Below are 24,207 nucleotides of genomic sequence, written 5' to 3' on the forward strand. Positions count from 1 at the left end.
CCAACGTCATGACACCAGTAACTAATGGGAACTGTGTAATCCTGTTCTATACACCAGGTCATATTGTTTACCCAGACAAACCCATTGGGTTACCTCTCACCATTCTACCCAGACATACCCATTGGGTTACCTCTCACCATTCTACCCAGACATACCGATTGGGTTACCTCCCACCATTCTACCCAGACATACCCATTGGGTTACCTCTCACCATTCTACCCAGACATACCCATTGGGTTACCTCCCACCATTCTACCCAGACATACCCATTGGGTTACCATTCTACCCAGACATACCCATTGGGTTACCTCTCACCATTCTACCCAGACATACCCATTGGGTTAACTCTCACCATTCTACCCAGACATCCCCATTGGGTTACCTCTCACCATTCTACCCAGACATACCCATTGGGTTAACTCTCACCATTCTACCCAGACATACCCATTGGGTTAACTCTCACCATTCTACCCAGACATCCCCATTGGGTTACCTCTCACCATTCTACCCAGACATACCCATTGGGTTAACTCTCACCATTCTACCCAGACATACCCATTGGGTTACCTCTCACCATTCTACCCAGACACACCCATTGGGTTACCATTCTACCCAGACATACCCATTGGGTTACCATTCTACCCAGACATCCCCATTGGGTTACCTCTCACCATTCTACCCAGACACACCCATTGGGTTACCTCCCACCATTCTACCCAGACATACCCATTGGGTTACCTCTCACCATTCTACCCAGACATACCCATTGGGTTACCTCTCACCATTCTACCCAGACATACCCATTGGGTTACCATTCTACCCAGACATACCCATTGGGTTACCTTAATGTCTCAAGATGAAAAAAACTCAAATAGGCCTATTTTTTTAAGGAAGTTTTCATATAAACTATTTGGTTTCAGGCATAAACAAAAAACAAAATTCTCAGTCAAAAAACAGAACACAGGCTCTAATTAAAACATGTTCAGTGGGACCAGTGGTAGTGCTCCTCTTCTCTAACTGGTTAAAACATGTTCCACAGTGGGACAGTGGTAGTGCTCCTCTTCTCTAACTGGTTAAAACATGTTCCACAGTGGGACCAGTGGTAGTGCTCCTCTTCTCTAACTGGTTAAAACATGTTCCACAGTGGGACCAGTGGTAGTGCTCCTCTTCTCTAACTGGTTAAAACATGTTCCACAGTGGGACCAGTGGTAGTGCTCCTCTTCTCTAACTGGTTAAAACATGTTCCACAGTGGGACCAGTGGTAGTGCTCCTCTTCTCTAACTGGTTAAAACATGTTCCACAGTGGGACCAGTGATAGTGCTCCTCTTCTCTAACTGGTTAAAACATGTTCCACAGCAGGACCAGTGGTAGTGCTCCTCTTCTCTAACTGGTTAAAACATGTTCCACAGCAGGACCAGTGGTAGTGCTCCTCTTCTCTAACTGGTTAAAACATGTTCCACAGCAGGACCAGTGGTAGTGCTCCTCTTCTCTAACTGGTTAAAACATGTTCCACAGCTGGACCAGTGGTAGTGCTCCTCTTCTCTAACTGGTTGTAGTGCTCCTGTTATCTGTCAGTCCACTCATGTGACTCCAGACTCCCTAACCTGGCAAAAGTATATTCATATTAGGAGCAGTGGAAAGGCTTTTCTCCAGAGTGTATTATTACATGTATTTTCAGGTTAACTAACATGGTAACACACTCTCCACTGTAGGGACATAAAGGCTTTGTTCTCAACTATCTTCATACCATCTATTTGAGAGATCCCGTCACCACACTAAGAACATTGGGTAAGCTTTTCCCCTCTGTGTATTCTCTTATGGTTTTTTAGGTACCGTGACTTAACATAACTCTTTCCACGTTGGGAACAGTGGTAAGGTTTTTCTCCAGTGTGTATTCTCTCATGCTCTTTTAGTTATCGTGACTTAACATAACTCTTTCCACATTGGGAACAGTGGTAAGGTTTTTCTCCTATGTGTGTTGTCTCGTGAGTATTTAGGTCCCCTGATCGTGAAAATCTCTTTCCACAGTGGAAACAGTGATAAGGCGTTTCTTCTGTATGTGTCCACTCGTGCTTTTTTAAATGCCCCAACTGAGTAAAACTCTTTCCACAATGGGAACATTGGTAAGGCTTTTCTCCAGTGTGTATTCTCTCATGCCTTTTCAGGTTAGCTACCACGGTAAAACTCTTTCCACACTGGGGACATTGGAAAGGCTTTTCTCCTGTGTGTGTTCTCTCATGAGCTTTTAGGTCCACTGACCGTGAAAATCTATTTTCACATTGGAAGCAGTGGTAAGGTTTTTTCCCTGTGTGTGTCCACTCATGCTGTTTTAGGTTCCCTAACTGAGTAAAACTCTTTCCACATTGGGAACAGTGATAAGGCTTTTCTCCAGTGTGTATTCTCTCATGTCTTTTCAGGTTAGCTACCACGGTAAAACTCTTTCCACAATGGGAACATTGGAAAGGCTTTTCTCCTGTGTGTGTCCTCTCATGCCGTTTTAGGTACCCTAACCAGGTAAAACTCTTTCCACAGTGGGAGCAGTGATGTTTTCTTGCTGGTTTGGGCGTCTCTGGGTCTGGTGCCACTGAAGGACTCTTCCCGCTGTCAGAGTGAGTGTCTGGTCTCTCTCCTGCCAAAAACAGACAGAGTATCTTGTTAAACAAAGAACTGAATGAAACCTTCACATGATAAAACTGTCTTCCTATGGAGGTTTAATCCAGACTAGATCCCTCAATAAAAGAGAGCGTGTAGTGACAAAGTGGTTGTAGGGTAAATCCAAATCATTGTTGAAAGCATCCCTTTCGATATATATATATATATATGTTATTGTTTTTTAAATTAAATTTCCATACATGTTTGCCAATGGAAGTAGTGCTCAGAAATATATATATATATATATCTATAACTCAAACGGTAAGATGTGTTGGGATACATTTTGCCCTCACTATCCATTAGAAGCAGACTTAAACTGACCCTAAAATATGTACTCTTTTTATTCTGTTAATGACTTATGTATTTTTTTTATTAAATTTCCATACATGTTTGCCAATGGAAGTAGTGCTCAGAAAGTGACTTGTTGGACTGTCATTACAACAGCGTTTTGCCTACAACAAAATCCCTCTTTTGCATACTAATAAGTCTTGTAAAAATGTGTTTTGTTTCGTTGCATTGAAAGTTGTTCATATCCACCCCCAGGAAGAATATGACACTTTTTGTTTTACAATTTCTGACAAGCGAACACTTAGATATGGTCATTTTCACATTTTTTATATAAATTCTTAGAATGTTTGGGAATTACCTAATTAACTAAGGCATGTGAACATTCCATAGCAAAACAGAGAGGGAAAGGGGCCGTGTGTTAATAGACTCTGCAGTAAATAAAAACCTAATAAAAACACCTGTCTCGTCCAGGACCCAGAGTCTACGCGGTGCGCTATAGCCAATCAGAGCTACAGTAGATCTTTATACAAACGAGTACTTTGCTACACGGGCCCTGACATCATTCACTTTGAACTGGACTGTGTGTTTACAGGTAGGACCCAGAGTCTACACGGTGCGCTATAGCCAATCAGAGCTACAGTAGATCTTTACACAGAGTCTACACGGTGCGCTATAGCCAATCAGAGCTACAGTCGATCTTTATACAAACGAGCCATTTGCTACACGGGCCCTGACATCATTCACTTTGAACTGGACTGTGTGTTTACAGGTAGGACCCAGAGTCTACACGGTGCGCTATAGCCAATCAGAGCTACAGTAGATCTTTACACAAATGAGCCATTTGCTACACGGGCCCTGACATCATTCACTTTGAACTGGACTGTGTGTTTACAGGTAGGACCCAGAGTCTACACGGTGCACTATAGCCAATCAGAGCTACAGTAGATCTTTACACAGAGTCTACACGGTGCGCTATAGCCAATCAGAGCTACAGTCGATCTTTATACAAACGAGCCATTTGCTACACGGGCCCTGACATCATTCACTTTGAACTGGACTGTGTGTTTCCAACTGTAGATCATTAGAACACATTAGGAAAAAAGCCACAAAATGCAACTGAATGGATTTCTGTAACTATGGAAACACCACGGGAGTCCTCTTTACATTTGGGAACTTTTACAGTCCTGTTGATCAAACAACCATGAAAATGTAGGCTTATATTTCCCCATATGCACAACAACAAGATCAACAACTAATTATAGCCAGACCAAGGATGAGCTAAAAATCTAACGAAGAAACATGAGATAAAACTGACTGATATTATGATTGACTGTTTGCTTCATATCTGCAAAATAGTTTTTTAAAACATAAACAGTTCCATTTCAAAGTGGCAGAAAAATGATATATAAGTATAACAAAATATAAGTGTTGATATCAGTTGGCCTTTACTTCAATATTGTGTTTTGATGTATTTCTGATACCTTCTATGGGGTCTCAGAGGTCCTTTAGGGTTCTCCAAGGTTCTCCATGGTTCTCTAAGGTTCCCCTTTTCATCTGTTTGACAATAAATCACTGCCTTTACTTAGTCCTAATTTATAGGGAGGGAAAATGGTTTAAATGTATATAGGCCGTAATAACAAAATACAATATTTTAGCTTTCATTTGATACCCAATTTCACATGAACTTCTCGTTGGTGCTCACAGGTCCTCTCACAGGTCCTCTCACAGGTCCTCTCACAGGTCCTCTCACAGGTCCTCTCACAGGTCCTCTCACAGGTCCTCTCACAGGTCCTCTCACAGGTCCTCTCACAGGTCCTCTCACAGGTTCTCTCACAGGTCCTCTCACAGGTCCTCTCACAGGTCCTCTCACAGGTCCTCTCACAGGTCCTCTCACAGGTCCTCTCACAGGTCCTCTCACAGGTCCTCTCACAGGTCCTCTCACAGGTCCTCTCACAGGTCCTCTCACAGGTCCTCTCACAGGTCCTCTCACAGGTCCTCTCACAGGTCCTCTCACAGGTCCTCTCACAGGTCCTCTCACAGGTCCTCTCACAGGTTCTCTCACAGGTCCTCTCACAGGTTCTCTCACAGGTCCTCTCACAGGTCCTCTCACAGATCCTCTCACAGGTCCTCTCACAGGTCCTCTCACAGGTCCTCTCACAGGTCCTCTCACAGGTCCTCTCACAGGTCCTCTCACAGGTCCTCTCACAGGTCCTCTCACAGGTCCTCTCACAGGTTCTCTCACAGGTCCTCTCACATGGAAATGACCATATCGGTTTTACCATTTAGAAATTAAATCACGATGTGCATCTAGTCTCCGCCATTTAAAAGGTGTCATAAGTACTTGGACAAATTCACTTAGGCCTGTACGTGTATTAAAGTAGTCAAACGTGTAGTGTTTGGTCCCATATTCATACCACGCAAAAATCCTCGTCAAGTTTGTGACTCAACAAACTTGTCGGATGCAAATTTGTTTTGGTTGTGTTTTAGATGATGTTGTGCCTAATATAAATAAATGTTAAATAATGTATTGGGTCATTTTGGAGGGACTTTAATTGTAAACAAGAATAGTATATGTTTCTGAACACTTCTATATTCATGTGGATGCTACTATGGTTAAGGATCATCACGAATGAATCATGAATAATGATGAGTGAGAAAGTTAGAGGCATGAATATCATACCACACAAAAATACTAATTTCCCCTGTTATTGGTAAGGATGAGAGGTTAGCATGTCTTAGGGGGTCTGAGGTTTATTCCTCTGTAATGGTGAGAAGTTAGCATGTCTTAGGGGGTCTGAGGTTTATTCCTCTGTAATGGTGAGAGGTTTAGTCAGGGGTCTGAGGTTTCTTCCTCTGTAGGGAGTCTGAGGTTTATCCCTCTGTAATGGTGAGGTTAGCATGTCTTAGGGGGTCTGAGGTTTATTCCTCTGTAATGGTGAGAGGTTAGCATGTCTTAGGGGTCTGAGGTTTATTCCTCTGTAATGGTGAGATGTTAGCATGTCTTAGGGGGTCTGAGGTTTATTCCTCTGTAATGGTGTGAGGTTAGCATGTCTTAGGGGGTCTGAGGTTTATTCCTCTGTAATGGTGAGAGGTTAGCATGTCTTATGAGGTTTATTCTTCTGTAATGGTGAGAGGTTAGCATGTCTTCGGGGGTCTGAGGTTTATTCCTCTGTAATGGTGAGAGGTTAGCATGTCTTAGGGGTCTGAGGTTTATCCCTCTGTAATGGTGAGAGGTTAGCATGTCTTAGGGGTCTGAGGTTTATTCCTCTGTAATGGTGAGATGTTAGCATGTCTTAGGGGGTCTGAGGTTTATTCCTTTGTAATGGTGTGAGGTTAGCATGTCTTAGGGGTCTGAGGTTTATTCCTCTGTAATGGTGAGAGGTTAGCATGTCTTAGGGGGTCTGAGGTTTATTCTTCTGTAATGGTGAGAGGTTAGCATGTCTTAGGGGTCTGAGGTTTATTCCTCTGTAATGGTGAGAGGTTAGCATGTCTTAGGGGGTCTGAGGTTTATTCCTCTGTAATGGTGAGAGGTTTATTCCTCTGTAATGGTGAGAGGTTAGCATGTCTGAGGGAGTCTGAGGTTTATTCCTCTGTAATGGTGAGAGGTTAGCATGTCTGAGGTAGTCTGAGGTTTATTCCTCTGTAATGGTGAGAGGTTAGCATGTCTTAGGGGTCTGAGGTTTATTCCTCTGTAATGGTGAGAGGTTAGCATGTCTGAGGGGGTCTGAGGTTTATTCCTCTGTAATGGTGAGAGGTTTATTCCTCTGTAATTAGAGGTGTCTGTAATGGTGAGAGGTTTATTCCTCTGTAATGGTGAGAGGTTAGCATGTCTGAGGGGTCTGAGGTTTATTCCTCTGTAATGGTGAGAGGTTAGCATGTCTTAGGGGGTCTGAGGTTTATGCCTCTGTAATGGTGAGAGGTTAGCATGTCTTAGGGAGTCTGATGTTTATTCCTCTGTAATGGTGAGAGGTTAGCATGTCTTAGGGGGTCTGAGGTTTATTCCTCTGTAATGGTGAGAAGTTAGCATTGAGGTTTATTCCTCTGTAATGGTGAGAGGTTAGCATGTCTGAGGTTTATTCCTCTGTAATGGTGAGAGGTTTATTCCTCTGTAATGGTGAGGTTTATTCCTCTGTAATGGTGAGAGGTTTATTCCTCTGTAATGGTGAGAGGTTAGCATGTCTTAGGGGGTCTGAGGTTTATTCCTCTGTAATGTGAAGGTTTATTCCTCTGTAATGGTGAGGTTAGCATGTCTTAGGGGGTCTGAGGTTTATTCCTCTGTAATGGTGAGAGGTTAGCATGTCTTAGGGGGTCTGAGGTTTATTCTTCTGTAATGGTGAGAGGTTAGCATGTCTTCGGGGGTCTGAGGTTTATTCCTCTGTAATGGTGAGAGGTTTATTCCTCTGTAATGGTGAGAGGTTTATTCCTCTGTAATGGTGAGAGGTTAGCATGTCTTAGGGGGTCTGAGGTTTATTCCTCTGTAATGGTGAGAAGTTAGCATGTCTTAGGGGTCTGAGGTTTATTCCTCTGTAATGGTGAGAGGTTTATCCCTCTGAAATGGTGAGAGGTTAGCATGTCTGAGGGGGTCTGAGGTTTATCCCTCTGTAATGGTGAGAGGTTAGCATGTCTTATGGGGTCTGAGGTTTATCCCTCTGTAATGGTGAGATGTTAGCATGTCTTAGGGGTCTGAGGTTTATGCCTCTGTAATGGTGAGAGGTTAGCATGTCTGAGGGAGTCTGAGGTTTATGCCTCTGTAATGGTGAGAGGTTAGCATTTCTTAGGGAGTCTGAGGTGTATGCCTCTGTAATGGTGAGAGGTTAGCATTTCTTAGGGAGTCTGAGGTTTATTCCTCTGTAATGGTGAGAGGTTTATTCCTATGTAATGGTGAGAGGTTAGCATGTCTTAGGGGTCTGAGGTTTATTCCTCTGTAATGGTGAGAGGTTTATTCCTCTGTAATGGTGAGAGGTTAGCATGTCTGAGGGGTCTGAGGTTTATTCCTCAGTAATGGTGAGAGGTTAGCATGTCTTAGGGGGTCTGAGGTTTATCCCTCTGTAATGGTGAGAGGTTTATTCCTATGTAATGGTGAGAGGTTAGCATGTCTTAGGGGTCTGAGGTTTATTCCTCTGTAATGGTGAGGTTTATTCCTCTGTAATGGTGAGAGGTTAGCATGTCTGAGGGGTCTGAGGTTTATTCCTCTGTAATGGTGAGAGGTTAGCATGTCTTAGGGGGTCTGAGGTTTATTCCTCTGTAATGGTGAGAGGTTAGCATGTCTTAGGGGTCTGAGGTTTATTCCTCTGTAATAGGTTAGCATGTCTGAGGGGTCTGAGGTTTATTCCTCAGTAATGGTGAGAGGTTAGCATGTCTAGGGGTCTGAGGTTTATTCCTCAGTAATGGTGAAGGTTTATTCCTATGTAATGGTGAGAGGTTAGCATGTCTTAGGGGTCTGAGGTTTATTCCTCTGTAATGGTGAGAGGTTTATTCCTCTGTAATGGTGAAGGTTAATGTCTGAGGGGTCTGAGGTTTATTCCTCAGTAATGGTGAGTGGTTAGCATGTCTTAGGGGTCTGAGGTTTATCCCTCTGTAATGGTGAGAGGTTTATTCCTCTGTAATGGTGAGAGGTTAGCATGTCTGAGGGGTCTGAGGTTTATTCCTCAGTAATGGTGAGAGGTTAGCATGTCTTAGGGGGTCTGAGGTTTATTCCTCTGTAATGGTGAGAGGTTAGCATGTCTGAGGGGTCTGAGGTTTATTCCTCTGTAATGGTGAAGGTTAGCAAGGGGTCTGAGGTTTATTCCTCAGTAATGGTGAGAGGTTAGCATGTCTTAGGGGGTCTAGGTTTATTCCTCTGTAATGGTGAGAGGTTAGCTTTAGGGGTCTGAGGTTTATTCCTCAGTAATGGTGAGAGGTTATGTCTGAGGGGTCTGAGGTTTATTCCTCAGTAATGGTGAAAAAGGTTTATTCCTCAGTAATGGTGAGAGGTTAGCATGTCTGAGGGAGTCTGAGGTTTATGCCTCAGTAATGGTGAGAGTTTATTCCTCAGTAATGGTGAGAGGTTAGCATGTCTGAGGGGTCTGAGGTTTATTCCTCAGTAATGGTGAGAGGTTAGCATGTCTGAGGGGTCTGAGGTTTATTCCTCAGTAATGGTGAAGGTTAGCATGTCTGAGGAGTCTGAGGTTTATTCCTCAGTAATGGTGAGAGGTTAGCATGTCTAGGGGTCTGAGGTTTATTCCTCAGTAATGGTTTAGCATGTCTGAGGGAGTCAGGTTTATTCCTCAGTAATAAGGTTAGCATGTCTTAGGGGTCTGAGGTTTATCCCTCTGTAATGGTGAGAGGTTAGCATGTCTGAGGGGTCTGAGGTTTATTCCTCAGTAATGGTGAGAGGTTAGCATGTCTGAGGGGTCTGAGGTTTATTCCTCTGTAATGGTGAGAGGTTAGCATGTCTGAAAAGGTTTATTCCTCTGTAATGGTGAGAGGTTAGCATGTCTTAGGGGTCTGAGGTTTATTCCTCAGTAATGGTGAGAGGTTAGCATGTCTTAGGGGTCTGAGGTTTATTCCTCAGTAATGGTGAGAGGTTAGCATGTCTGAGGGAGTCTGAGGTTTATTCCTCTGTAATGGTGAGAGGTTAGCATGTCTGAGGGAGTCTGAGGTTTATTCCTCTGTAATGGTGAGAGGTTCAGCATGTCTTAGGGGTCTGAGGTTTATTCCTCAGTAATGGTGAGAGGTTAGCATGTCTGAGGGGTCTAAAGGTTTAAATCCTCAGTTAGTGGAGTTAGCATGTCTGAGGGGTCTGAGGTTTATTCCTCAGTAATGGTGAAAAATGTCTTAAGGTTTATTCCTCAGTAATGGTGAGGTTAGCATGTCTGAGGGGTCTGAGGTTTATTCCTCTGTAATGGTGAGAGGTTTATTCCTCTGTAATGGTGAGAGGTTAGCATGTCTGAGGGGTCTGAGGTTTATTCCTCAGTAATGGTGAGGTTTATTCCTCAGTAATGGTGAGAGGTTAGCATGTCTGAGGGGTCTGAGGTTTATTCCTCAGTAATGGTGAGAGGTTAGCATGTCTGAGGGGTCTGAGGTTTATGCCTCTGTAATGGTGAGAGGTTAGCATGTCTGAGGGAGTCTGAGGTTTATGCCTCTTAATGGTGAGAGGTTAGCATGTCTTAGGGAGTCTGATGTTTATTCCTCTGTAATGGTGAGAGGTTAGCATGTCTTAGGGGTCTGAGGTTTATTCCTCAGTAATTTGGTGAGGTTACATGTCTGAGGGGTCTGAGGTTTATTCCTCAGTAATGGTGAGAGGTTAGCATGTCTGAGGGGTCTGAGGTTTATTCCTCAGTAATGGTGAGAGGTTAGCATGTCTTAGGGGGTCTGAGGTTTATTCCTCAGTAATGGTGAGAGGTTAGCATGTCTTAGGGGTCTGAGGTTTATTCCTCTGTAATGGTGAGAGGTTAGCATGTCTGAGGGGTCTGAGGTTTATTCCTCAGTAATGGTGAGAGGTTAGCATGTCTTAGGGGTCTGAGGTTTATTCCTCAGTAATGGTGAGAGGTTTATTCCTCAGTAATGGTGAGAGGTTAGCATGTCTGAGGGGTCTGAGGTTTATTCCTCAGTAATGGTGAGAGGTTAGCATGTCTTAGGGGTCTGAGGTTTATTCCTCAGTAATGGTGAGAGGTTTATTCCTCAGTAATGGTGAGAGGTTAGCATGTCAGGGGTCTGAGGTTTATTCCTCAGTAAAGGTTAGCATGTCTGAGGGGTCTGAGGTTTATCCCTCTGTAATGGAGAGAGGTTAGCATGTCTGAGGGGTCTGAGGTTTATTCCTCAGTAATGGTGAGAGGTTAGCATGTCTGAGGTTTATTCCTCAGTAATGGTGAGAGGTTAGCATGTCTTAGGGGTCTGAGGTTTATTCCTCTGTAATGGTGAGAGGTTAGCATGTCTGAGGGAGTCTGAGGTTTATTCCTCAGTAATGGTGAGAGGTTAGCATGTCTTAGGGGTCTGAGGTTTATTCCTCTGTAATGGTGAGAGGTTAGCATGTCTGAGGGGTCTGAGGTTTATTCCTCAGTAATGGTGAGAGGTTTATTCCTCAGTAATGGTGAGAGGTTTATTCCTCTGTAATGGTGAGAGGTTAGCATGTCTGAGGGAGTCTGAGGTTTATGCCTCTGTAATGGTGAGAGGTTAGCATGTCTGAGGGGTCTGAGGTTTATTCCTCTGTAATGGTGAGAGGTTAGCATGTCTGAGGGAGTCTGAGGTTTATTCCTCTGTAATGGTGAGAGGTTAGCATGTCTTAGGGGGTCTGAGGTTTATGCCTCTGTAATGGTGAGAGGTTTATTCCTCAGTAATGGTGAGAGGTTTATTCCTCTGTAATGGTGAGAGGTTTATTCCTCAGTAATGGTGAGAGGTTAGCATGTCTGAGGGAGTCTGAGGTTTATTCCTCTGTAATGGTGAGAGGTTTATTCCTCAGTAATGGTGAGAGGTTTATTCCTCTGTAATGGTGAGAGGTTTATTCCTCAGTAATGGTGAGAGGTTAGCATGTCTGAGGGGTCTGAGGTTTATTCCTCAGTAATGGTGAGAGGTTAGCATGTCTTAGGGGGTCTGAGGTTTATTCCTCAGTAATGGTGAAGGTTTATCCCTCAGTAATGGTGAGAGGTTAGCATGTCTGAGGTTTATTCCTCAGTAATTGAAGGTTAAATGTCTGAGGGGTCTGAGGTTTATTCCTCAGTAATGGTGAGAGGTTTATCCCTCTGTAATGGTGAGAGGTTAGCATGTCTGAGGGAGTCTGAGGTTTATTCCTCTGTAATGGTGAGAGGTTAGCATGTCTGAGGGGTCTGAGGTTTATTCCTCAGTAATGGTGAGAGGTTTATTCCTCTGTAATGGTGAGAGGTTAGCATGTCTGAGGGAGTCTGAGGTTTATTCCTCTGTAATGGTGAGAGGTTAGCATGTCTGAGGGGTCTGAGGTTTATTCCTCAGTAATGGTGAGAGGTTTATTCCTCAGTAATGGTGAGAGGTTTATTCCTCTGTAATGGTTTAGCATGTCTGAGGTTTATTCCTCAGTAATGGTGAGAGGTTAGCATGTCTGAGGGGTCTGAGGTTTATTCCTCTGTAATGGTGAGAGGTTAGCATGTCTTAGGGGTCTGAGGTTTATTCCTCAGTAATGGTGAGAGGTTTATTCCTCTGTAATGTTGAGAGGTTAGCATGTCTTAGGGGTCTGAGGTTTATTCCTCTGTAATGGTGAGAGGTTAGCATGTCTTAGGGGGTCTGAGGTTTATTCCTCTGTAATGGTGAGAGGTTAGCATGTCTGAGGGGTCTGAGGTTTATTCCTCTGTAATGGTGAGAGGTTAGCATGTCTGAGGGGTCTGAGGTTTATTCCTCTGTAATGGTGAGAGGTTAGCATGTCTGAGGGGTCTGAGGTTTATTCCTCTGTAATGGTGAGAGGTTAGCATGTCTGAGGTTTATTCCTCTGTAATGGTGAGAGGTTAGCATGTCTGAGGTTTATTCCTCTGAAATGGTGAGAGGTTAGCATGTCTGAGGTTTATTCCTCTGTAATGGTGAGAGGTTTATTCCTCAGTAATGGTGAGAGGTTAGCATGTCTGAGGTTTATTCCTCTGTAATGGTGAGAGGTTTATTCCTCAGTAATGGTGAGAGGTTAGCATGTCTTAGGGGTCTGAGGTTTATTCCTCTGTAATGGTGAGAGGTTAGCATGTCTGAGGGGGTCTGAGGTTTATTCCTCTGTAATGGTGAGAGGTTAGCATGTCTGAGGGGTCTGAGGTTTATTCCTCTGTAATGGTGAGAGGTTAGCATGTCTGAGGGGGTCTGAGGTTTATTCCTCTGTAATGGTGAGAGGTTAGCATGTCTGAGGGGTCTGAGGTTTATTCCTCTGTAATGGTGAGAGGTTAGCATGTCTGAGGGGTCTGAGGTTTATTCCTCAGTAATGGTGAGAGGTTAGCATGTCTGAGGGGTCTGAGGTTTATTCCTCTGTAATGGTGAGAGGTTTATTCCTCAGTAATGGTGAGAGGTTAGCATGTCTGAGGTTTATTCCTCTGTAATGGTGAGAGGTTAGCATGTCTGAGGGGGTCTGAGGTTTATTCCTCTGTAATGGTGAGAGGTTAGCATGTCTGAGGGGGTCTGAGGTGTATTCCTCTGTAATGGTGAGAGGTTAGCATGTCTTAGGGGTCTGAGGTTTATTCCTCAGTAATGGTGAGAGGTTAGCATGTCTGAGGGGGTCTGAGGTTTATTCCTCTGTAATGGTGAGAGGTTAGCATGTCTTAGGGGTCTGAGGTTTATTCCTCAGTAATGGTGAGAGGTTAGCATGTCTTAGGGGGTCTGAGGTTTATTCCTCTGTAATGGTGAGAGCTTTATTCCTATGTAATGGTGAGAGGTTAGCATGTCTGAGGGGGTCTGAGGTTTATTCCTCAGTAATGGTGAGAGCTTTATTCCTATGTAATGGTGAGAGGTTAGCATGTCTTAGGGGGTCTGAGGTTTATGCCTCTAACTTTCTTAGTCGTCAATATTCACAATTCATTCATGTAGAAACACATTGTATTCTTGTTTACAAGAATAAATACCCTGCAACAAAAGGTTGGAGGGTATTCTGTACTGTCGCCTCATGAAAAATTTCAGCTCAAATTCAAAATGGTGGAGTTTTAGCATCACTGAGCAGTAGTGAAATGTATGTAAGTAAAAAATACTTTAAAGTACTACTTAAGTAAAAAATATTTTAAAGTACTACTTAAGTAAAAATACTTTAAAGTACTACTTAAGTAAAAATACTTTAAAGTACTACTTAAGTAAAAATACTTTAAAGTACTACTTAAGTATTTTTGGGGCTATCTGTACTTTACTAATTTTACTCCACTACTCCTAAAGAAAATAATGTACTTTTTTTTACTCCTGATGCTTAGTTTTAGTTTAGTTTATTTTATTTTTACAGGGACAGTGCACATTAATGAACGTTTCAGTAAAAGTGCCGGTTTTAGCCAGCCGGCTAATTTTCAACCGCAGTCCCTAGGCAGGTTATTAAAAACAATTACAATATAGACAATAGCACCATAGACATAGCAACATAGCAACATAGGACAAGCAAGACATAAATGAACATGTTACATTTTGAATGCTTAGCAGGACAGGAAACTGGTTCAATTCACGCACTTGTCATACTGCTTCTGATCTGGTGGACTCACTAAAACACAAATGCTTTGTTTGTTGGAGTGTGCCCCTGGTTATCAAAAAATGTATTAATTAAATTGACAATTGTGCCGTGGTGGTTTGCTTAATATTAGGAATGTGAAATGATTTCAATTTTTACTTTTTATACGTATATTTTATCAATGACATTTACTTTTGATACTTAAATTATTTGGTTTTTATATTTACTTAAGACTTTTATTCAAGTAGTAATTTACTGGGTTACTTTCACTTTTACTTGAGTAATTTTCTATTAAGGTATCTTTTCTTTTACTCAAGTATGACAGTAGTATGACAGTAGTGCGACAGTAGTACGACAGTAGTATGACAGTAGTATGACAGTAGTGCGACAGTAGTACGACAGTAGTACGACAGTAGTGCGACAGTAGTGCGACAGTAGTACGACAGTAGTACGACAGTAGTACGACAGTAGTACGACAGTAGTACGACAGTAGTATGACAGTAGTATGACAGTAGTACGACAGTAGTACGACAGTAGTACGACAGTAGTATGACAGTAGTATGACAGTAGTACGACAGTAGTACGACAGTAGTATGACAGTAGTACGACAGTAGTATGACAGTAGTATGACAGTAGTATGACAGTAGTATGACAGTAGGTACTTTTCCCCACCACTGTCACTGACAGATGAGTTTGCAGTAAGTGAAATTCATAGACAGAGCCATGGATGCAAGAACTGACCACGCCTGAGATCAAAATGACCATTTCAACCACGTTTTGAGGCTATACAGTGTTAGTTAACAACTACATTGTTTACACACAATGGAGTACACAGAGTTTGGGTTCTGGTGAGGTAGAACAGTTGAACTAAGCTCATTTGGGTATTTCTAAGTTATATTCTCTAAGAATCAATGGCTAGGCCTCTGTATGGGGCGGAAGGGTAGCCTAGTGGTTAGAGTGTTGGACTAGTAACCGGAAGGTTGCAAGTACCCTGAGCTGACAAGGTAAATCTGTCATTTTGCCCCTGAACAAGCAGTTAACCCACTGTTCCTAGGCCGTCATTGAAAATAAGAATGTGTTCTTAACTGACTTGCCTAGTTAAATAAAGGTAAAACAAATAAAAATATATATCATTAATTTAAAAGTCCAAACATGTAAGTACCAATCGCAGATTTCCTATTTAACACTTCCTACAGTACTGAACGACATATTTAATTGTAAAACTATGGTGGAAGGTCCCCTTGGCTTTAAAACCATACATTAATTCAACAACTGAGTTTTGTGTCCGTGTTTAAGACAATACTCACTAGTGTCAATCAGATCTCCAGTCTCCACTCCTCTCTTTCCTCCTCATCCCTTTTCACTCCCAAAACATCTTCCTCCTCTTCTTTTATTGAGATAGCCTCATCTTCCTCTTTCACTCCAAAAGGTTCTTCCTCTTCTTTCAACGTGATAGCCTCCTCTTCCTCCTGTTTTATTCTGAAAGCTTCTTCCTCTCCTTTCACTGTAATATTCTCCTCTTCCTCTTCTTTCACTGTAATATTCTCCTCTTCCTCTTCTTTCACTGTAATATTCTCCTCTTCCTCATCTTTTACGACAATGTTCAGACCCAGAGCTTCTTTCTCCGTCCAGGAGACCCCCTCTTCTTTAGCAGGATTGGAGTATCTTTGTGAGTTCATGGTTGGGCTACCTAAAATTAGCATTAGCCTAGTGCTTAGGCTCAGTATAATCAACCTTAACAAATGTGTCAATTTTAACAAGCAAACGACAACGAGATAAATACACACAAAAATGGTCTAAAGAGCTTCAATGTTCCGATTTTACGTTGGCTAACTACGGAGTGGCGACTGAATGAATCAGTGGCCATGTTGTTGTTGAAGAAGCGTCCCGTGTCACGTGATCCACTAGATTCTTCTTCGATGTGGTTTAACGGCAGTTGGCATCCAATACATGTTGCATTACCGCCACCTACTAGACGGGAGTATAACTCCCTTGTACTTTGCTTTATTTGATTTTTTTATAAATAAATAAATCAAATACCCTACAATCACAAACAACCCACCACCCTACTCCACTATTTAAATCTATTTAGTCCTACCTCAGGCCAACAGCCTGAAAGGATGGGACATCACCACTTAACACACACTCTTCTGATGTCAAGTCTCGCACACACAAATACCTCTCTGCAGCTGCCACCACAACCTCAATGTTCTGTGTCTTACGTGTCCATCCCTGCAGTACAGTTTGATAACCATTGCTGTAAATTTGAGGATGGCGCCAGAGGAGATGGCTGCTGTTTCTCTTAACCGACCGTTCTATTTTGTTTGTTTTATCGCGTTGTTCGTAATTTGTTCTGTACATAATGTTGCTGCTGCCGTCTCTTATGACCGAAAAGAGCTTCTGGACATCAGAACAGCGATTACTCACCTCAGATTGGACGAAGAGTTTTTCTTTAATGAGTCGGACGGGAAGGATATACTCCAAACACCCAAACAGGCCCTCGTCCTCATCATTCGCTTGAGAAGGAAACTGAGATTTTTCGGAAAGAGATCGGTGTGCCTTGTGGAGGATCAGGCAACGAGTGGCTAATCTGCCTTTGCCCTCCATACTGCTAGTTAACGTTCAATCGCTGGGGGGAAAAATGGGACAAACGGAAAGCACGTATATCTTTCCAACGGGACATTAAAACTGTAATATCCTATGTTTTACCGACTCGTGGCTGAACGACGACAAGAATAACATACAGCTGGCGGGTTATACACTCTATCGGCAGGATAGAACAGCAGCCTCTGGTAAGACAAGGGGTGGCGGTCTAAGTATATTTGTAAACAACAGTTGGTGCACGATATCTAAGGAAGTCTCAAGTTTTGGCTCGCCTGAGGTTGGCTGGATATCCATTGGTTGGTTCTTGACACACTCAAACCGGTGAGCGAGGCACTTACTACCATATCCCATTCAAAGGCACTTAAATCTTTTGTCTTGTCCATTCACCCTCTGAATGGCACACATATACAATGCCTCAATTGCCTCAAGACTTAAAAATGCTTCTTTAACCTGTCTCCCCCCTAACAAGTGACATCAATAGCTTTCAACTGGATTCACCAGTCTATGTCATGGAAAGAGCAGGTGTCCCTAATGTTTTGTACATGAGCATTATAACATGATTATAACAGCATGTACATTACCGTTCAAAAGTTTGGGGTCACTTAGAAATGTCCTTGTTTTCCATGAAAACATACATGAAATGAGTTGCAAAATGAATAGGAAATATAGTCAAGCCATGGACAAGTTTATAAATAAAGATGTTTAATTTAAATAATAATTGTGTCCTTCAAACTTAGCTTTTGTCCAAAAAAATCCTCAATTTGCAGCAATTACAGTCTTACAGACCTTTGGCATTCTAGTTGTCAACTTGTTGAGGTAATCTGAAGAGTTTACACCCCATGCGTCATGACTTCGGCCGGAGTCGGTCCCTCTCCTTGTTCGGGCAGTGTTTGGCGGTTAGCCGATCCACTTTTCATTTTCCATTTGTTTTGTCTTTGTCTTACAGACCTGGTGTCACTCACCCAATTACCTGTTTATTATTTAACCCTCTGTTCTCCATGTTTGGTTGTGAGTGAATGTTTGTTGTATTGTGGTCCGTATTGTGGGCTTGGATTTATCTTGTATATTGATGATTTTCAGTAAAGTTACTTTTATTCACTCATCTCTGCTGTCCTGCGCCTGACTCCTCTGCACCAGCTACACACAGACCCGTACACCATGCTTCCTGAAGCACCTCCCAGAAGTTGGATTGGCTTGAGGGTACTTCTTACGCACCATACGATCAAGCTGCTCCCACAACAGCTCAATCGAGTTGAGATCTGGTGACTGTGCTGGACACTCCATTATAGACAGAAAACCAGCTGAATGCTTCTTCCCTAAAAAGTTATTTCATAGTTTGGAGCTGTGCTTTGGGTCATTGTCCTGCAGTGGGAGGAAATTGGCTCAAATTAAGTGTTACAAACTGGAGTGAAAAGCCTTCCTTCTTCAAGATCCTTTTTACCCTGTACAAATCTCCCACTTTACCACCAGCAAAGCACCCCCAGACCATCACATTGCCTCCACCAGGCTTCACTCCTCCAGCATCTTTTCATTTTCTCTGCATCTCGCGAATGTTGTTCTTTGTGATCCGAACACCTCAAACTTAGATTTGTCTGTCCATAAAACCTTTTTCCAATCTTCCTCTGTCCAGTGTCTGTGTTCTTTTGCCCATCTTAATCTTTTCTTTTATTGGCCAGTCTGAGATATGTCTTTTTCTTTGTAACTCTGCGTAGAAGGCCAGCATCCCGGAGTCGCCTCTTCACTGTTGACGTTGAGACTGGTGTTTTGCGGGTGCTATTTAATGAAGCTGCCAGTTGAGGACTTTTGAGGCGTATGTTTCTCAAACTAGACACTCTAATGTACTTGTCCTCGTACTCAGTTGTGCACCGGGGCCTCCCACTCCTCTTTCTATTCTGGTTAGAGACAGTTTCCACTGCTCTTTGAAGGGAGTAGTACACAACGTTGTATGAGATCTTCAGTTTCTTGGCAATTTCTTGCATGGAATAGCCTTAATTTCTCAGAACAAGAATAGACTGATGAGTTTCAGAAGAAAGTTATTTGTTTCTGGCCATTTTGAGCCTGTAATCGAACCCACAAATGCTGATGCTCCAGATACTGGTCTAAAGAAGGCCAGTTTTATGGCTTCTTTAATCAGAACAACAGTTTTCAGCTGTGCTAACATAAATGCAAAAGGGTTTTCTAATTATCAATTAGCATTTTAAAATGATTAATTTGGATTAGCTGATACAACGTGCCATTGGAACACAGGAGTGATGGTTGCTGATAATGGGCCTCTGTACACCTATGTAGATATTCCATTCAAAAAAGCAGTCGTTTCCAGCTACAATAGGTATTTACAACGTTAACAATGTCTAAACTGGATTTCTATCTGATGATATTCTAATGGACATATAGCATAGCCTACAAATATAGCATAGCCTACACATATAGCATAGCCTACAAATATAGCATAGCTTAAACATATAGCATAGCCTACACATACAGCATAGCCTACACATATAGCATAGCCTACACATATAGGATAGCCTACACATATAGCATAGCCTACACATATAGGATAGCCTACACATATAGCATATCCTACACATATAGCATAGCCTACACATATAGCATATCCTACACATATAGCATAGCCTACACATACAGCATAGCCTACACATATAGCATAGCCTACACATATAGCATAGCCTACACATATAGGATAGCCTACACATATAGCATAGCCTACACATATAGGATAGCCTACACATATAGCATAGCCTACACATATAGCATAGCCTACACATATAGCATAGCCTACACATATAGCGTAGCCTACACATATAGCATAGCCAATACATATAGCATAGCCTACACATATAGCATAGCCTACACATATAGCATAGCCAATACATTTACATTACATTTACATTTAAGTCATTTAGCAGACGCTCTTATCCAGAGCGACTTACAAATTGGTGCATTCACCTTATGACATCCAGTGGAACAGTCACTTTACAATAGTGCATCTAAATCTTAAAGGGGGGTGAGAGGGATTACTTATCCTATCCTAGGTATTCCTTAAAGAGGTGGGGTTTCAGGTGTCTCCGGAAGGTGGTGATTGACTCCGCTGTCCTGGCGTCGTGAGGGAGTTTGTTCCACCATTGGGGGGCCAGAGCAGCGAACAGTTTTGACTGGGCTGAGCGGGAGCTGTACTTCCTCAGTGGTAGGGAGGCGAGCAGGCCAGAGGTGGATGAACGCAGTGCCCTTGTTTGGGTGTAGGGCCTGATCAGAGCCTGGAGGTACTGAGGTGCCATTCCCCTCACAGCTCCGTAGGCAAGCACCATGGTCTTGTAGCGGATGCGAGCTTCAACTGGAAGCCAGTGGAGAGAACGGAGGAGCGAGGTGACGTGAGAGAACTTGGGAAGGTTGAACACCAGACGGGCTGCGGCGTTCTGGATGAGTTGAAGGGGTTTAATGGCACAGGCAGGGAGCCCAGCCAACAGCGAGTTGCAGTAATCCAGACGGGAGATGACAAGTGCCTGGATTAGGACCTGCGCCGCTTCCTGTGTGAGGCAGGGTCGTACTCTGCGGATGTTGTAGAGCATGAACCTACAGGAACGGGCCACCGCCTTGATGTTGGTTGAGAACGACAGGGTGTTGTCCAGGATCACGCCAAGGTTCTTAGCGCTCTGGGAGGAGGACACAATGGAGTTGTCAACCGTGATGGCGAGATCATGGAACGGGCAGTCCTTCCCCGGGAGGAAGAGCAGCTCCGTCTTGCCGAGGTTCAGCTTGAGGTGGTGATCCGTCATCCACACTGATATGTCTGCCAGACATGAAGAGATGCGATCCGCCACCTGGTCATCAGAAGGGGGAAAGGAGAAGATTAATTGTGTGTCGTCTGCATAGCAATGATAGGAGAGACCATGTGAGGTTATAACAGAGCCAAGTGACTTGGTGTATAGCGAGAATAGGAGAGGGCCTAGAACAGAGCCCTGGGGGACACCAGTGGTGAGAGCGCGTGGTGAGCAGACAGATTCTCGCCACGCCACCTGGTAGGAGCGACCTGTCAGGTAGGACGCAATCCAAGCGTGGGCCGCGCCGGAGATGCCCAACTCGGAGAGGGTGGAGAGGAGGATCTGATGGTTCACAGTATCGAAGGCAGCCGATAGATCTAGAAGGATGAGAGCAGAGGAGAGAGAGTCAGCTTTAGCAGTGCGGAGCGCCTCCGTGATATAGAGGAGAGCAGTCTCAGTTGAATGACTAGTCTTGAAACCTGACAGATTTGGATCAAGAAGGTCATTCAGAGAGAGATAGCGGGAGAGCTGGCCAAGGACGGCACGTTCAAGAGTTTTGGAGAGAAAAGAAAGAAGGGATACTGGTCTGTAATTGTTGACATCGGAGGGATCGAGTGTAGGTTTTTTCAGAAGGGGTGCAACTCTCGCTCTCTTGAAGACGGAAGGGACGTAGCCAGCGGTCAGGGATGAGTTGATGAGCGAGGTGAGGTAAGGGAGAAGGTCTCCGGAAATGGTCTGGAGAAGAGAGGAGGGGATAGGGTCAAGCGGGCAGGTTGTTGGGCGGCCGGCCGTCACAAGACGCGAGATTTCATCTGGAGAGAGAGGGGAGAAAGAGGTCAGAGCACAGGGTAGGGCAGTGTGAGCAGAACCAGTGGTGTCGTTTGACTTAGCAAACGAGGATCGGATGTCGTCGACCTTCTTTCAAAATGGTTGATGAAGTCATCTGCAGAGAGGGAGGAGGGGGGGAGGAGGATTCAGGAGGGAGGAGAAGGTGGCAAAGAGCTTCCTAGGGTTAGAGGCAGATGCTTGGAATTTAGCGTGGTAGAAAGTGGCTTTAGCAGCAGAGACAGAGGAGGAAAATGTAGAGAGGAGGGAGTGAAAGGATGCCAGGTCCGCAGGGAGGCGAGTTTTCCTCCATTTCCGCTCGGCTGCCCGGAGCCCTGTTCTGTGAGCTCGCAATGAGTCATCGAGCCACGGAGCGGGAGGGGAGGACCGAGCCGGCCTGGAGGATAGGGGACAATACATATAGCATAGCCTACACATATAGCACAGCCTACACATATAGGATAGCCTACACATATAGCACAGCCTACACATATAGCACAGCCTACACATATAGCATATCCTACACATATAGCATAGCCTACACATATAGCATAGCCTACACATATAGCATAGCCTACACATATAGCATAGCCTACACATATAGCATTGCCTACACATACAGCACAGCCTACACATATAGCATAGCCTACACATATAGCATAGCCTACACATATAGCATAGCCTACACATATAGCATAGCCTACACATATACATATCCTACACATATAGCATAGCCTACACATATACATATCCTACACATATAGCATAGCCTACACATATAGCATAGCCTACACATATACATATCCTACACATATAGCATAGCCTACACAGGTCTTCTACCTTGATGTTGCAGCAGATGACACAGTGTCCCCCCCGCGAGTTCTGCTACCTTGATGTTGCGGCAGATGGCACAGTGCCCCCCGGCGAGGTCTGCTACCTTGATGTTGCGGTAGATCTCCTTGTCCTTCTTCTCCTGGTCCTGCTGGATGAGCATTTTCATTGCAGCCGTCAGCGGTGACGAACCGAGCTGAGAGACTTCTTCAAATTAAATCAAATCAAATGTTATTTGTCAGATACACACGGTTAGCAGATGTTAATGCGAGTGTAGCGAAATGCTTGTGCTTCTAGTTCCGACAATGCAGTAATAACCTGCGCCTCACGGTCGGCTGCTGCTGCTGAACCTGTTTGCCAAGATGGGAGGCATCAGGACGTTTGCCAGCATCGCTGAGACAATGGCTGCAGTCAACGGGGTTGGGACAGCACACAGGGGATGGGGTTGGGACAGCACACAGGGGATGGGGTTGGGACAGCACACAGGGGACGGGGTTGGGACAGCACACAGGGGACGGGGTTGGGACAGCACGCAGGGGACGGGGTTGGGGAGACCGGCTAGCAGGTGGGACAGCACACTGGGGACGGGGTTGTGACAACACACTGGGGACGGGGTTGTGACAGCACACAGGGGACGGGGTTGGGGAGACCTGCTAGCAGGTGGGACAGCACACTGGGGACGGGGTTGTGACAGCACACAGGGGACGGGGTTGGGACAGCACACAGGGGACGGGGTCGATGCTGCTGGAATAGCGGTGTTCACTGCTGTTGGAGCCGCCTGGGTCGCCAGGGTTCCCCCCTTTCACGATCACTTCGTAGCCTTCACTCCCCACCTGCCATTTTTTTTAAAGGCCCGGCGAAGCTCCGTCACGTAAATCATGCAAAAACAGGCGGCGTTGAGGTCTCCTCTTTTGATTTGGTTTTGAAAGGGAAGAAATTGTGCTTTTACAGTGGTATTCATATTACATTCTTCTACAGATGCACAATCGAGAGCATCCTGTCGGGCTGTATCACCGCCTGGTACGGCAACTGCTCCGCCCACAACCGTAAGGCTCTCCAGAGGGTAGTGAGGTCTGCACAACACATCACCGGGGGCAAACTACCTGCCCTCCAGGACACCTACACCACACCACCCGATGTCACAGGAAGGTCATAAAGATCATCAAGGACAACAACCACCCGAGCCACTGCCTGTTCACCCCGCTATCATCCAGAAGGCGAGGTCAGTACAGGTGCATCAAAGCTGGGACCGAGAGACTGAAAAACAGCTTCTATCTCAAGGCCATCAGACTGTTAAACAGCCACCACTAACATTGAGTGGCTGCTGCCAACACACTGACTCAACTCCAGCCACTTTAATAATGGGAATTGATGGGAAATGATGTAAAATATATCACTAGCCACTTTAAACAATACTACCTAATATAATATTTACATACACTACATTATTCATCTCATATGCCCAATTTTTCAGTTTTTGATTTGTTAAAAAAGTTTGAAATATCCAATAAATGTCGTTCCACTTTATGATTGTGTCCCACTTGTTGTTGATTCTTCACAAAAAAATACAGTTTTATATCTTTATGTTTGAAGCCTGAAATGTGGAAAAAGGTCACAAAGTTCAAGGGGGCCGAATACTTTCACAAGGCACTGTATATACTGTACTCTATATCATCTACTGCATCCTTATGTAATACATGTATCACTAGCCACTTTAACTATGCCACTTTGTTTACATACTCATCTCATATGTATATACTGTACTCGATACCATCTACTATATCTTGCCTCTGCCGCTCTGTACCATCACTCATTCATATATCCTTATGTACATATTCTTTATCCCCTTACACTGTGTATAAGACAGTAGTTTTGGAATTGTTAGTTAGATTACTTGTTGGTTATCACTGCATTGTCGGAACTAGAAGCACAAGCATTTCGCTACACTCGCATTAACATCTGCTAACCATGTGTATGTGACAAATCAAATTGGATTTGATTTGATTTACAGTTGACCTGGAAGTATTACGTTTTTTGGGGGCGCTAAAATAAGGTCAATTGTACGGACCAGGACCAAGGCAATGTCCAAAAGTGAGTGAGTTTACG

At 44.0% G+C, this 24,207-nt stretch overlaps 1 protein-coding gene across 1 annotated transcript; it reads right to left on the reverse strand.

Moving 5' to 3' along the window:
- Window positions 1-1,052: 1,052 nt before the first annotated feature.
- Window positions 1,053-22,264, reverse strand: LOC124021838 (gastrula zinc finger protein XlCGF7.1-like). The gene is made up of 3 exons (XM_046336974.1): window positions 22,111-22,264; window positions 15,370-15,408; window positions 1,053-2,629 (listed from the first exon to the last, which is right to left on the reverse strand). The coding sequence occupies exons 1-3, from the start codon at window positions 22,262-22,264 to the stop codon at window positions 1,914-1,916; spliced, it is 909 nt and encodes a 302-aa protein (XP_046192930.1). The 3' UTR covers window positions 1,053-1,913.
- Window positions 22,265-24,207: the final 1,943 nt, after the last annotated feature.

This window comes from Oncorhynchus gorbuscha, unplaced genomic scaffold, assembly GCF_021184085.1.
Source record: "Oncorhynchus gorbuscha isolate QuinsamMale2020 ecotype Even-year unplaced genomic scaffold, OgorEven_v1.0 Un_scaffold_1234, whole genome shotgun sequence".
Classification (NCBI taxonomy): Eukaryota; Metazoa; Chordata; class Actinopteri; order Salmoniformes; family Salmonidae; genus Oncorhynchus; species Oncorhynchus gorbuscha.

Bases quoted from the DNA above. Each gene is read 5' to 3' on its own strand.
- LOC124021838 (XM_046336974.1), bottom strand. From the start codon at position 22,264: ATGCTCATCCAGCAGGACCAGGAGAAGAAGGACAAGGAGATCTACCGC. The intron at 15,409-22,110 runs GTAGAAGACCTG...AGGGATGAGGAG, and splicing joins TCATCTGCTGCAACATCAAG to GAAAGAGAGGAGTGGAGACT. The intron at 2,630-15,369 runs GTGAGTATTGTC...TGTTTTTGGCAG, and splicing joins TGGAGATCTGATTGACACTA to GAGAGAGACCAGACACTCAC.